The sequence below is a fragment of the Crassostrea angulata genome, chromosome 10 (assembly GCF_025612915.1).
Source record: "Crassostrea angulata isolate pt1a10 chromosome 10, ASM2561291v2, whole genome shotgun sequence".
NCBI classification, from domain to species: Eukaryota; Metazoa; Mollusca; class Bivalvia; order Ostreida; family Ostreidae; genus Magallana; species Magallana angulata.
This window is the reverse complement of record NC_069120.1, coordinates 7,037,252-7,051,941: the sequence shown is the minus strand read 5'-3', so window position 1 is coordinate 7,051,941 and position 14,690 is coordinate 7,037,252. Positions and strand designations below refer to the sequence as shown.

The window sequence follows — 14,690 nt, the reverse complement described above, 5'->3', positions numbered from 1 at the left end:
CTATAGTGTGCTAAACATTTTTTTATGATAAATATTTCAAAACTTAAGTACAGGGAGGGTCTTTTATGTAATAAGGGTATTGAAGTGGGTCAGAATGTTAATGATTATAATGTTGAACTTCCCATTCTCAAATTCTGTTATCTTATCTATGTGATAAAACGTTGATTTACATTAAGCTTCGATTGACACTTTTATCAAATGTAGTCTTCTTTTGCTCTCGCTTTAAAAAAACTTTAGTTTTATTTTGAAACTTTTTTTCTTACCAAATGATCTTTGTGTAGTTAGCTGCATCGATATTTCTAAAATTAAGTTTCATGTGACCAAAGTGCAGTGCAAAATGGCGGCTGCAATTGTTATTATTTTGGCTGTGGCTGTAGTGCTTTTTACGACGTGGCTATTAAAAACAGAGTTGGCAAGAAAAAAAGTTAACACTATTCCAGGGCCAGTGGCTGTACCAATTTTAGGCAATGCTCATCAGTTGAGAAACACAAGCAGAGGCAAGTAGTTAAACTGTTAAACTACTGTTAAAATATCATCAGGATACTTTCATCTTGCTCTAAATGCAAAATCCCTGTTTACTTTTTTATTTTTAACCTTGTATTCAAACCTGACAATCTAGAGGGGGCGTTTCAAATAAAAATCTTGGGAATTTTTCATACTATTGAATGAACATCGTTTGAACCCTGGCCCCGCACCCACCATAAAATTACTGTTCTCAGTCTCAGTTCTCAACTCGAGTATTGCGGACGTCCTCAACTGACAAATTTCTAAAATCGCCGCCACCAACTACATTGAGTATGTACTCAGTAGAGTAGGATTTTTTAAGTTCTCAACTTTTCTGAGGTTTAAAATTAAGCATTCATTATTTTTCTTACATCTACAGGCTTTAAGCACAATTTCTTACAAATAATAAAATTTGCATCACAGGGAGCATTCATTAAGTTGATATTAACTTCATGTCGGCCTTATTTTCTGACATAAAAAAATCGATTTTCTGATATCAAAAAATACAAATGATTTTTTTTATATCAAAAAATGATTTTCTGATATCAAGAATTCGATTTTTGAATTCAAAAAATAATTTTCTGATATCATGAATTCAATATTTTGATAATCAAAAATCAACTTTACTTATATTTATATTTACTTATATTGTTTGTCTTTTCAATTGAACACAATGGAGAAATACGTTCTTTGAAAAAATCATTTAAAAAGTCTGCAATAGATTTTCTATCCAAATTTGAAGATGATATTTATACGATGATTTTAATTTTTATTTGATTAATATCATTAAAAAATGACCATGTCATCGACTTTTTTTTATACCTGGGCACATGCCAATGTGCGTTGTCACCGTGTGTCGTTATTTTTCTAAAATTTTGCGGGAGAAGTACTGCGCAAACTCTAAGAAAAGAGTTAAATGTACATCATTTCGAGGTTTATTTTATGAGAGAAAACAACTACTATAGTGTGCTAAACATTTTTTTATGATAAATATTTCAAAACTTAAGTACAGGGAGGGTCTTTTATGTAATAAGGGTATTGAAGTGGGTCAGAATGTTAATGATTATAATGTTGAACTTCCCATTCTCAAATTCTGTTATCTTATCTATGTGATAAAACGTTGATTTACATTAAGCTTCGATTGACACTTTTATCAAATGTAGTCTTCTTTTGCTCTCGCTTTAAAAAAACTTTAGTTTTATTTTGAAACTTTTTTTCTTACCAAATGATCTTTGTGTAGTTAGCTGCATCGATATTTCTAAAATTAAGTTTCATGTGACCAAAGTGCAGTGCAAAATGGCGGCTGCAATTGTTATTATTTTGGCTGTGGCTGTAGTGCTTTTTACGACGTGGCTATTAAAAACAGAGTTGGCAAGAAAAAAAGTTAACACTATTCCAGGGCCAGTGGCTGTACCAATTTTAGGCAATGCTCATCAGTTGAGAAACACAAGCAGAGGCAAGTAGTTAAACTGTTAAACTACTGTTAAAATATCATCAGGATACTTTCATCTTGCTCTAAATGCAAAATCCCTGTTTACTTTTTTATTTTTAACCTTGTATTCAAACCTGACAATCTAGAGGGGGCGTTTCAAATAAAAATCTTGGGAATTTTTCATACTATTGAATGAACATCGTTTGAACCCTGGCCCCGCACCCACCATAAAATTACTGTTCTCAGTCTCAGTTCTCAACTCGAGTATTGCGGACGTCCTCAACTGACAAATTTCTAAAATCGCCGCCACCAACTACATTGAGTATGTACTCAGTAGAGTAGGATTTTTTAAGTTCTCAACTTTTCTGAGGTTTAAAATTAAGCATTCATTATTTTTCTTACATCTACAGGCTTTAAGCACAATTTCTTACAAATAATAAAATTTGCATCACAGGGAGCATTCATTAAGTTGATATTAACTTCATGTCGGCCTTATTTTCTGACATAAAAAAATCGATTTTCTGATATCAAAAAATACAAATGATTTTTTTTATATCAAAAAATGATTTTCTGATATCAAGAATTCGATTTTTGAATTCAAAAAATAATTTTCTGATATCATGAATTCAATATTTTGATAATCAAAAATCAACTTTAATTCTTCATAATAAAAAATCTATTTTGTGATATCAGAAAATCATTTTTTGATATAAAGAATTCGAATTTGGATATCAAAAAATAATTTCCGATATCACAAAATAAATTTGTTGATATCACAAAATAGATTTTTTGATATCAATAATTCGAATTATTGATATAAAATTATTTTTTGATATCAGAAAATACCTCAAAAATATTAAAACGCCGACTCATTATAACCTGCCATTGTCATGGTAAGATTATTCTTTCTAAATACGGAATGCCACTTTGTGTTCATGCATCGTCAGAAACTCACTGCCAGTCTCGCATTCTAAGTCTTATCGAGATTGGTGTTAATTTTCGACGATGGTGTGCAATAGGCATGTTTATGTGTGAGTACTTCACATTGAATTATCATCAATCAATTATCATGCTTTTCTTTGTTATTTTATTTAAGAAGTTGCTCTTTGCCCACAAATAAACAGTTAAATACATAGCCTAAAATCTTTTAAAACTTGATAACAATCGTGCCATGATGTGCTGAATAACAAAGTAATTTTCAAAAGTGATTTTTCATAATTTGTTTTCAGATCAGTTCATAGATGACAACTTTTTGTAACTTGAGTAGCTAAATAAACTTACGACTGGTAAATAAAGCTCTGTAGATAGTTCAAGCTACAAAGCAAAATCTAATGATTGTTCCGGACGTGCTCTTGATTTAAACAATTGCATACCTGTAAAAAGCTTATACCACATGGGTATAGTCTACTAATGCATTTTCTATAGGTGATAATGTTAACCTTAATAAATGTAGAGCATATTCTACAGTCACTTTAAGATAATGGCCATCTTTTGCAAAATACACTGTATACTTATAAATAAATGATATACAGCAGTTTTTTTGTTGTTGTTTTTTTTTCAAACTTAAAACTAGTAAAGAAATACTTGTGGCAGGCGGTTTGAATATAATATTGTTGATAATTTACTGGGAATTCAATTCTTATAGTTTTGTTTGCAGTGGGTGAAAATTTACAATACTTTCTTTGTATAAATGGTTAGCCAATGGCTTTAAATTGTTGTTTAAGACAACCTTATTCAAAGCTTAAAAGAATTATGCAGTAGTTTTAATTTCTATAAAAAAATTCTCTAAATGAAAATAAAATGAAATGAAAAATGACAATAACAACTATCTCAAAAATCCTTAAAGCGAAATACGAATTCAAAGCAGAGCAACACAGACCTCTGATAAATCTTCACTAAAAATATAAACATGGATTACCCCCTTCCCTAAAATAGAAGAGGGGGCCAACCCTCCCAATCCAAACCTTAATTTCTACCACTTGGGTTTAATCCTCCTCCTCTTCCTCCTCCTTTATCGATAAGATATGCCAATGAATTTGACAGCTTGGTTTCATAATCTACTTTTTTCTTTATAGGGAAACTTTTATTGTAGGTGATTGAACGTTTAAATATTTATTACATTTGAATCAGTTGATATTTTGTTGCAATCGACATTTTAAACAGAATTCACAGATCAACTATTAAAATGCATGGATGTATATGCCGAGTAATTCATTGTTGCTCTGCATAAACCTAAATATGTGGAGGTTTGTTTAATTGCATGACCACAGCCTGTGTTTTGCTTGACATCAAAGCAGTCTCAGACAGTATCCTCGTAGATGTACAGATAAAATAAATATTGTCTTTAATATCAAGGTTGACAATTCCAGATGATCATCTCTGACTCTGAACTTTGATCTTTGCCTGTTTGTCTCCCTCAGATGGCAAAAGACCACACTTTTTAAAAGTTATTGCTAAATCTTTTCGCCATTACAATTCTCTTTCCCAAATCCAAAGCGAACATGTTTAAGTAGGTTTGAAGAAGTTGAATGAAGTTGACTTTCAAATATTCTTAGACATTGATCCGATACTTTTGATGTCAAATATAACACTATATTTAAACATTTGTGCTGGGTATAAGGGTTACATGCTACAAAAATATAGTTACCAGGCAGGGATGAGGAGCAGCAATATACTCCCAAACAAGAAGGGCACAAAATATGCTTAAGATGCACTGCTCACCAATTGTTGTTCAATTTCAGAATTTTATGATCAGATGGAGTCTTTTCTGAAGCTTTACGCGGATAGGGGAATTTTTCGACTCTGGCTTGGAACAACACTTTTGGTTTTAATTTTCAAAGCAGAATATGCAGAGGTGTGTTAATTTCTGAAAACCATTGAAATCGATAAATTAATTGATTTTTTCAACAGATAGGACTGTCAATTTTGAACAGTTAGAATCCCTGAATAATGCTACTGCTCTAGTTGTGTCCCTTATGACTAGGGATGTTTTCTAGAAGAACATAAAGTTTTTAAAATTTTTGCTCTCTTTCAAAAGCTCTATGTATCCGTGCAACATATCTATAAGTTGTTTACAGGGGAGTCCAAGGGACAATTTTTTTGCAATTTTTTTCCAAGGCCATTATTGGTATTTTAGTATGTGAATTTAACAAGTTTCCATTTTACAGCGGGTTGGGATGTTTTTTTCTTGAGCAATATAGTTGTTGAATAAATATTGGTACATTGCCATCAGCAAAACAACAGAGAAATTATTTTAATTTTAAAAACTTTTCCATTTACAGACTAATATCTGTTAAATGTTATGATAATACTTTGATTTTCATATAGCTTTCAAATCACAATTGATAAACCAAGTAAGATTATAACTAATGACATAAGATTTTTTCAGGTGATTCTCCAGAGTAGTAAACATTTAGACAAGGCAGAAGAGTACAAGTTTCTACATCCCTGGCTTGGAACAGGTCTCCTTACCAGGTACTAGATGTAAAGGCGTGTGAGAAACCAATCTTTGTGACAATCAATTTGACAAAGAATCTAGCTATTTTCACTGTTTTGAAAAAAGAAAGTTCAAGGACGAAGTCCTATTTTGATCCAGAGCAACAATTACTGTCATACTTTGTACGATACATTTAATTGCAGCACTGGAAGTAAATGGAAGTCTCGTCGGAGGATGTTAACTCCGACGTTTCATTTCAAGATTTTGAATGACTTTGTGGGCGTTTTCCATGACCAAGCCTCCATCATGGTCAAAAAGCTCTCACAAGTGGCAGATGGAAAAGAATTTGACATCTTTAACTACATTACTCTGTGTGCCTTAGATATCATATGTGGTAATGCATTTGTACCTTCACATATCACGAAGCAGTCTAAGATTTACGCCAATCTCTTACCATTAAAAAATACAATAATTTAAAATTCGTATATTCATGTCATATTTGTACAAACATTCACTATATAAATGATTATACACATTTTTATGAATGATTGAAGTTTAGCAGACTGTTTTTTTTAAAGCTGGGGCTTACAGTAACGATATACAATTTTCTTTGTTTTCCTGTACACGCTTTTTGTTTTGCTTAACCTGCATTTTTAGATGATAAAAATAACACAATAAGAATGTTGTTTTTTCTCTATTCTTTTTTCTTTATAGAACATGCTGTTCTCATCATCAATCTACTGTTTTACCGGTGTTGTATAGCAGTTTTTCCCCCATAGTAGCTTTTCCCCCCGGAAAACCTACTATATAGTAAACTTTCCCCCCGGGGGGAAAAGCTACTATATAGTAGCTTTTCCCCCATAGTAGGGTTTCTCCCTCACGTTTTTGGTTCAGATTTTATAAAAAATATTTATGGAAATCCAGTAGGGATTAAAATCAATGTTTCTACACTCCCAGGTTGCATACAGGTATATCTGCATTCATCTGTACAGGTTAAGTTTCGTTTTGCCGATTTATTATTTTTATAGACAATGCTGAAAGTTGAACATGTGTGTAATGGAATTACACATAGAACTTAATTTAGTTAATTTATTGAAAAAAGTTTTACAAGTTATACACTTATATGTATAATTCTGTGTTCTGAAATTGTATTAAACGAGAATGTTTTAAGAGTTTTTTGATAAATTTATCAGACTGTTTGTTTGTGAAAATTTCATCCAGGCTAAACCTCTGTTTTATAGAAATTTTGTTTCCGATGTTTCAGAGTCCGATTTTTAAAATCCTATTATAATAATTACAGTGCATATTCTTTAGGGTCCAATGTCTCATAAACTAGAGATGACCATATCACCATATTTTTATAGTGGCAGTGGTTTACCACTTGAAGATGACTCTGAAAATTTCAGCTCTTAGGGTAGGGGCCCTTGATGTTACAGGGCCCGATGATTAAAACCCCATTATAATGATTGAATAGTGTTCTATAAGTGGGGACCCGAATCTCAAATTCTAGAGATGACCAATTAACCATATTTTCACAGTGATAGTGGTATACCACTAGTAGATGACACCGAAAATTTAAGCCCCCATGCAGGGTAGGAGCCTTTGTTGTTTTCGATCCCGATGTTTGAAATCCAATTACATGTATAAAGAATATGTATTTTTTAGGGCCCCATATCTCAAAAACTATAGATGATCACATGAACATATTTTTACGGTCATTTAAAAGTAAAAACACCATTTAAAAATACACAATAACTCATATATTTCTTTATCAAAATAATTGAAAATTACGTTTAATTCTGCTGCTTTTTTTGAATTTACGAACAAAAATTTTTAAAAAGGTACGCGGGTAAAATTCATTAATCTTCAAAACATTTAATCAATTCATAAGATGACTAATGATATAATACATAATTAGATAAATAAATCAATGAACTTTTATTCATAAAAGGAGAAACCGAAAATCAAAAATAAATAACCAACCTAAGCGCATATACGATTGTTTTACTTGTTAGTTGATTAGAAGAACAAGCTTATATTTAAAAAAAAGTCAGCTCATCACAATACATGTGTTGGTTGTTTTTTGTTTTTGTTTTGTTTTTTTTAATTACCCTTGTTTAATTGTTCGAAGAAATAAAATGGTACACGTGTACACAAGTAAATCTTTATTGCAAAAATATGAAACAAATAGTATAATTTTTTTTAGGTAATTGAATCGTATATCTTGATTTATATAGCATCGTTTTCAAAATTGTATATTTATAAATCACGTTGCAAACTTAAAAGTGAAAAAAATTAGCAAATAGTGAGTGACAATATAAACATAAAGTTAGTTCAGGCTCCATTTCACATTTTCCAAAGTAACCAGCAAAGATACCGACATTGTTCTGGTTGTGAAGACATTTCATTGTTTTTTTTAAATGTTATCATAATATCTCGTGTTTTGTAGAAATGTGCTTAAAATTATGAATATGCGTAACTTTAAAACGAAATGGTAAACACTAACTTTACACATGCTCTTAATACATAATTAAAATACCCCTTAACCATGATTTAGAACCCCATCAATCAAAGTAAAACTAAAACATTTCAGTTTCTCGTCGTATCATTGCATCCTGTCTCCCGTTTGATATTTAGAAGAAGAAATATATAATTGTTTTTAAGATCGTCAATTCTAACGGTATTAATTTAAAATTGGTAGCCTTTTAGACGAAGGCTACAAAATTAAGTCAAGATTGGTCAGTTAGTTCCCTGGGAGAAGCTTTTACATTGATGGTAATACATTGGAAAATTAAATTTCCAAACCGGCGTATTTTCACTCAAATGTGTTCTCACGTGTTCATAACGTCGAATTCAAAACTGTAGATAAGCATCGATTAGATGAAAAAGATTCGAGGTATTCCAAAATCCGTGTAAAAGGTGTTCCAAAAAGGGGTGAGAACAGGTGAAATAAACGATATTTGACACATGCAAGTTATGAAGGCGCATGCCTTAGTTCATATTTGGGGTTGGAAAACCATGAATTTTATTCTATGTATTAATAAATGCCATAATTATCCTTTTTTGTGAGAAATTAATATCATATCAGTTATTGCAAATTATTGTCACGAATGGTCCGCAATAAACATGGCCGGAAAGTAAAAATGGGGGAAAATCCACTATATAGTAGGCTTTCCGTGGGGGTAATCTGACTATAAAAAGGGGGAAAGCCCACTATATAGTGAGCTTTCCGTGGGGGAAAAATTGCTATATAGCCATTTTTCCGGGGGGAAGAACTGCTATATAGCCATTTTTCCGGGGGGAAAGATGGCTAGGGGGAAAAGCACTATATAACACCGGTTTCTATGGCTAACTTTTCAAATTGAATATAAACTAGTGTTTTAATACAATTTGATGTTCACATACATTATTTTCTACACAAATCAGAAATATTCATTGAATACATAGATTTGGCAAAGCAGTGGTTCTTACCGATTTCCATTAACTTGGGGATTGTATCCAATTGTACAACTTTTCAGTATTTATTTAAAGAACATATAATACAAGACCATTGTGTCATTTCTAGGTATTTGAGAGTATTAGGGTTTTTGGCAGTACTCTAGTTCTTGTATACCGGTATGTCTGAGCTCAATGTCCTGTATTTCTTTGTAGAGACTGCGATGGGGAGAAGTATTGAGGCCCAAAGTAACAGCAACTCAGACTATGTCAAGTCTGTCTACAAGTAAGTAGTCACACAGAAAGGTAGTCCACCAGGTATGTGAACATAGTGCAACAAGTACCAATCTCTGCAATGCTGTGTATTTATACTCTAATTTGATTTTCTATAGTTAATAATATAAATAATATTTGGGTGTATTATATACGTGGGTGTGTGGTTTACCACACAAAAATACTGATTTCTTTACCACATACTACAGTAACTGTTTTCTTCTGGTAATCCTTAAACATGGGATTCAAAAACAAGTTCCATGCTTTAGACAGTATAGTAATTCGTAATAACCATATTATGGAAGGAGATATTAGACCTACTCAATTCTGTTATTAAGAGATTCATGAATTTTTGACACAGTCAAACCCATTATATAACCATTCTGCTTCTATATTAGTTTAATCAAATTTGACCATCTTGTTTTTGCATCAAGGTCTGGTTAAGGCCACTACCTTTTACCTGAACTTAACTGCAGTTATGTAGACATTTGTTTAAGATATGAAGTTTCTATTCTTCAATGGAATTATAGAATATTAATCAGAATGTCTATCAGCTTATAGGCTACTACTAAATTGGAATAAATATTGAAACTAAAATTAATATTGCCCAAATATTACGTTTTTCCTCTATTTTTCTCACATTTTTAATATATTTTATTTACTTTTTTATGCTTTCAATATTAAAATATTTCTGATTTTTACATATTATGAATATTTTAAATATATAAATTGACTAAAACACTAATAATTGACCATTAAATGACAAAAAATCCGATTTTAATCATTTTTACGCAAACCTATTCATAGAATGAGTGCTCAAAAAGCTAATGAAAATGTAGTTGGATAGACAAATCATGTTCTATATAAACATATTCTGAAACCCATGTATCTTATCATTAGTTCCCTTTAGTTGAAAAAATCCAACATTCTTGTTATTGTTTTAAAAATGCTAAATAGACTCATGAATCTACAGCAATTCTGAATAAATAAACATATGATATTTTCCTACGCCAATGTTCAGCCAAAAATATAGTCCTTGTTAGATTGTGAACTTAGATTACTATATTTCTATGTCAAGTTGTATGACAGTAAAAAAGAAAGAAAAATATGATATTTTACTTTCCTTTCATCTTGATTTAATGAGCATTTAATCAAATATACTTTTGACAAGTCAAAAACTAGAAAAGACTCCTTTCTTAAGGATGTATAATGAGTGTTATTTGTTTGACAGGATGTCGGAGCTAGTTCTACAGAGACAGCGCACCCCGTGGTATTGGCCCGACTTTCTGTACAACACCATTGGTTACGGCAAGGAACATGATCGATGTCTTAAGATCCTCCATGGCTTCACACTGAAGGTTCATCCACACCTGTATATTGTAGAGTTGTTCTCATTTCTATACATTTTTGCTGCCCATCTGCTTTAAAAAAAATCGCTTGGAATTTGTCGTTGACTTTATTCAATCACATATTTACTACTTTAAATTGGACCTGTAGTCAGTTCACCCACTGTGGATGTTGGTAAATAAGATGAATGTAAAGTTTGAGGGAATTGGGTGAAATAGATCTACAAATGCCACAATATTGTTCATCTCTCTGACTTTAATTATCAGATATAGCTGAAACTGAAGCATATTTTCAGCTTATGTTGCCTGAGTCTTATCAATTATATATACCTTATTAAAAATGTATTCAATAAATTAATATTTAATTACTAAACAGTTGATTTCGACAACAATTTGGGCAAAATATGTAAAGTATAGGATGAAATATCAAACATATAACAGGGATCATATCATACTTTAATTAATATTGTAAAGGTGATTAAAGAAAAAATGGATGCTGTGTCTGATGCTTCCGGCAACAGTATGGAAGAGATGCTGAATCAGCACTCTGACGAGGACGTATACAGAGGGAAAGGTCAAAGGTTGGCCTTTCTGGACATGTTGCTGTGTACGACTGATGATGGGACTCATCTGTCTATGGAGGGCATCAGGGAAGAAGTTGACACTTTTATGTTTGAGGTCATTTGTTGTTATATATCTTTTTTCTTTTTTTTTTTATCATTAATGTTAGTTTTATTTTTTGAAAAAAACCTTATTTTATTTAATTATTATTCTAAATCAAAAAATTACATTTTGTATTAACAATGTTTGATATTTGATGTTTGACATCAGGGACATGATACAACAGCAGCTGCCGTGAACTGGGCTGTCCATTTGATTGGTGCTAACCCAGATGTCCAGGCCAAAGTTCATGAAGAAATGGACCAGTTATTTGGTGAGTCCATTGCAACATATTTCAGACCAAATGCAATTTAGAATTAAGAATATTCTTACTTCTGTTGCTAAGTGAAGTACTGCTAAACATATTTGATCTGTTATAGGTGGCAGTGACAAACCGGCTTCAATGAATGACCTGAAGGAGATGAGATATCTAGAGTGCTGTATCAAGGTAAAATATAAAATAGTGTCTATTTTACAGCCACAAGCCTGTGGGATTTTCATTGGCCTTCTTCTTTCATTGTATTAACTGTTATGGAAGTGTATGCATACTCAGATTATGAAAAATATTTTGTGTTGGTGTTTTGGAAAGATGTTTTATATGGGAGGTACAACTAGGATGTAAAAGGCAAACATTAAAACTCTGAAAATACTAGTACATTCATAATGCAGGAGCGATGATCAGTGATTTGTAAACCAAACTTACATTCATTATGTTGGAATTCTATTGTTTCAAATCATTTTCTGTTCATTTCTTCAGTTGGTTTAATTCTTTGCACCAAGTATTTAATTGTCGAGTAATGATTTCTGTTGGAAGTTTATATATATATATATGTTACCTCAACTTTACTTGCAGGAAGCTTTGAGACTATTCCCTTCTGTTCCAGGTTTCGGCCGCAAGTTAAAAGAAGACTGCAAGTTTGGTGAGAAAACTTATGTAAATGAAAAACAAACATCATAAGTTTCTCAGGACAAAATTTTCAAATATTGATGAAGCAGGCTGTGTTTTCTAAAGTCACAAATTTACAATTAACATATTCAACAAGCTGATACATTGGCAAAGTTTAAATATTATATTTTGTCCTCTATGGTTTAAAATCTGTCTGTTTCCGGGGTTTTTTTTTCAAATAAACAAACAAGACAAATGGTTTATGTCCCTGCCTCAATTTGCGGCCCCTTTTCCCCTCCACAGTAATAAAACAAGACAGTATTAAATGAAACTTCTTATAGCATTTTCCATATTTAACATGTCATACAAAACATATATATCTAATTAAGCGTTCATTTGGGGTGTTTTGCTATCTATCTTGGGAACATAAAAGAAATTGAGGAACAGTAAATAAGTCATAAAATTCTCAAACAATAAAATTGTCCTTTATTTCTGCTAGTTGGCAATATCATAAAGGCTTCGATTTCTGAAGGGAGCAGAGACATTTCGGTGTAAATGTATCAGATAAAATCATGTTTTCATTGACAAAGACTTAGACTTTTTCTTGGCCACCTATGCGGTTGTTTACATTGATTTCATAATATAGGAAACAATTAATGGTAAGATATGAAAACTCCAGGAAAATAACAATGAATAGGTTTGATGCAGCAATAGTATTACATTTGGCTGAGTATTCTACTTACTAGCATTTTGGCAGAAAACGGCGTCCGCTAATTCAAGTACATTGCCTAAAGTCACACACACACACACACACACACACACACACACACACATATATATATATATATATATATATATATATATATATATATATATATATATATATACAGTTAGAAAGAATGCAGCAAAATCAACAGTTTTATTAGCTCACCTGAGCCGAAGGCTGATCAAAATTGGTTAGTTGTGTTTTGGTATCATGGTTATTGTTGTATACCATTCACATTTTGTCTTCTTTTCCAACATCACTGTGTCAATTTCAACCAAAATTGGCACAAATCATTATTGGGTAAAGGGAATAAAATTTGTTCAAATAAATGGCCCGTCTTTCAAAGGGAAGATTGATTGAATTATTGAAAAAGTATTTGTATTTTTTGCAAAAATCTTCACAAAGACCAAAAGTTAAAGAAGCTGAACTTGTGTGGAAGCATCCTCAGAAAATGTAAATCCAACTTTGCAAAAATCATGATTCCAGGGTTAGGTTGGGGCCACGATGGGGGATAAGAGTAAATTTCAATCCATGGCTCAACAGGTGGGGTTGGGCAACAATGGAGGGAGGGGGTTCAAATTCTTACATTGTCATATTTATATCAAAATCGTTAAGAATATTCATCTCAAAATATATTACAAATATAAATAAAAAGACTTAAGAAAATTCACCCATATTTCTAAATTGGAATATATTTATAGGGCCTTCAACATTTGCTAATGGTATGTTATGAAAGTTATTTAAGATATACTGTTTGCGCATATTTACTATTCTTTAAAAATTTGTACTGTTGGAAATTTAAATAAACTTTGATGTTATCAGATGGGATCAACTTAGCTTAATACATCTGTATTTCGATCTATACATAAAAAAAAGAAACAAAGTTGCTATAGTGGGATGTAATATTGCAATAGTTTCTACATTTCTTAGCAATTTGGATTGCATATGATTAATTAAATGGCAAAGAAAAGTCCCAACAAATCAAGATTTAAAAGAACCAGCAAGAGGAAAGAGAGTTTGAATGATTGGCCCCTTAATGGTTGCAGGTGAGTACAGCATTCCAAAGGACACCACTGTGATTATTGTCCCTCCGGACCTCCATAGAGACGAGCGTTACTTTCCTGACCCAGAGAAATTTGACCCAAACCGATTTCTGCCAGAAAACAGTCTGAAGCGACATCCTTATTGCTACGTTCCCTTCTCTGCAGGACCCAGAAATTGCATAGGTAAGTTACTGCTCTTTGTCTCTTCCAACACTTTCTAAACTTTAATGTACGATTTTTTACAACAAATCATTTAGTTGTTAAAACCTCACAACATCTAAACGTTATTACGAAGTTCATCATTATTGTATGTATGGATCAAAAACCTCCTTATTCAGAGTACATTAGAAGATGTTGATTTTATTCATTACATTAATGAAAATTCTGATTTTTAGGTCAGAAATTTGCCATCTTAGAAGAGAAAGTGATGCTGTCTAACATCTTTAGAAATTTCACCGTAACCTCAAAGCAGAGCCGAGAGGAACTGTTTCCCATTGGAGACCTCATAATGAGGCCAGAGCATGGGATTATTGTGGAGCTACGCCCACGTACAACGTAATATGACCCTTGACCTCATAGGTTTTAGGCGGTCACATTTAGACCATTTCACCTGACATGAACGAGAAGTACATTTATTATGAGCGAAAGGTTAGCTTTTGTTGTTGTGATTTTTGTGATCTTCTTTTTTAACAAACAAAATGAAGTGTCATTGTAATTAGCTTTCTTTGTGCTAAAAAATTCTTCTACATTGAATAGAAGAATGATGTTGTTCCATGTTCCAAGAACTGTTCTTCTACATGATCTTTCTCTTTTTTTATCAATAATAGAAAAGATCATATGGACATTTTATCTTGAAATAGAATTATCTGACTTAAATGAATTTCTTAGTATTTCGATTTAGAGATATTT

The 14,690-nt window shown here is 31.9% G+C and overlaps 2 protein-coding genes across 2 annotated transcripts in view; one reads left to right on the top strand and one right to left on the bottom strand.

Annotated features, from left to right (window-relative positions):
• LOC128166210 (calpain-9-like) overlaps nucleotides 1–14,690 on the bottom strand; it is a 31,432-nt gene that overhangs the window by 649 nt on the left and 16,093 nt on the right. The window lies entirely within an intron of this gene.
• Nucleotides 1,708–14,430, top strand: LOC128166212 (cytochrome P450 4V2-like). Its single transcript, XM_052831220.1, has 12 exons — nucleotides 1,708–1,960; nucleotides 4,678–4,790; nucleotides 5,325–5,410; nucleotides 5,576–5,766; nucleotides 9,024–9,093; nucleotides 10,312–10,438; nucleotides 10,901–11,104; nucleotides 11,258–11,360; nucleotides 11,467–11,534; nucleotides 11,940–12,006; nucleotides 13,785–13,964; nucleotides 14,177–14,430. The coding sequence occupies exons 1-12, from the start codon at nucleotides 1,801–1,803 to the stop codon at nucleotides 14,338–14,340; spliced, it is 1,533 nt and encodes a 510-aa protein (XP_052687180.1). The 5' UTR covers nucleotides 1,708–1,800; the 3' UTR covers nucleotides 14,341–14,430.

Coding starts and splice junctions, on each gene's coding strand:
- LOC128166212 (XM_052831220.1), top strand. CDS start 1,801: ATGGCGGCTGCAATTGTTATTATTTTGGCTGTGGCTGTAGTGCTTTTT. Junction 11,361..11,466: donor AGAAATGGACCAGTTATTTG/GTGAGTCCATTG, acceptor GATCTGTTATAG/GTGGCAGTGACAAACCGGCT. Junction 13,965..14,176: donor AGGACCCAGAAATTGCATAG/GTAAGTTACTGC, acceptor TCTGATTTTTAG/GTCAGAAATTTGCCATCTTA.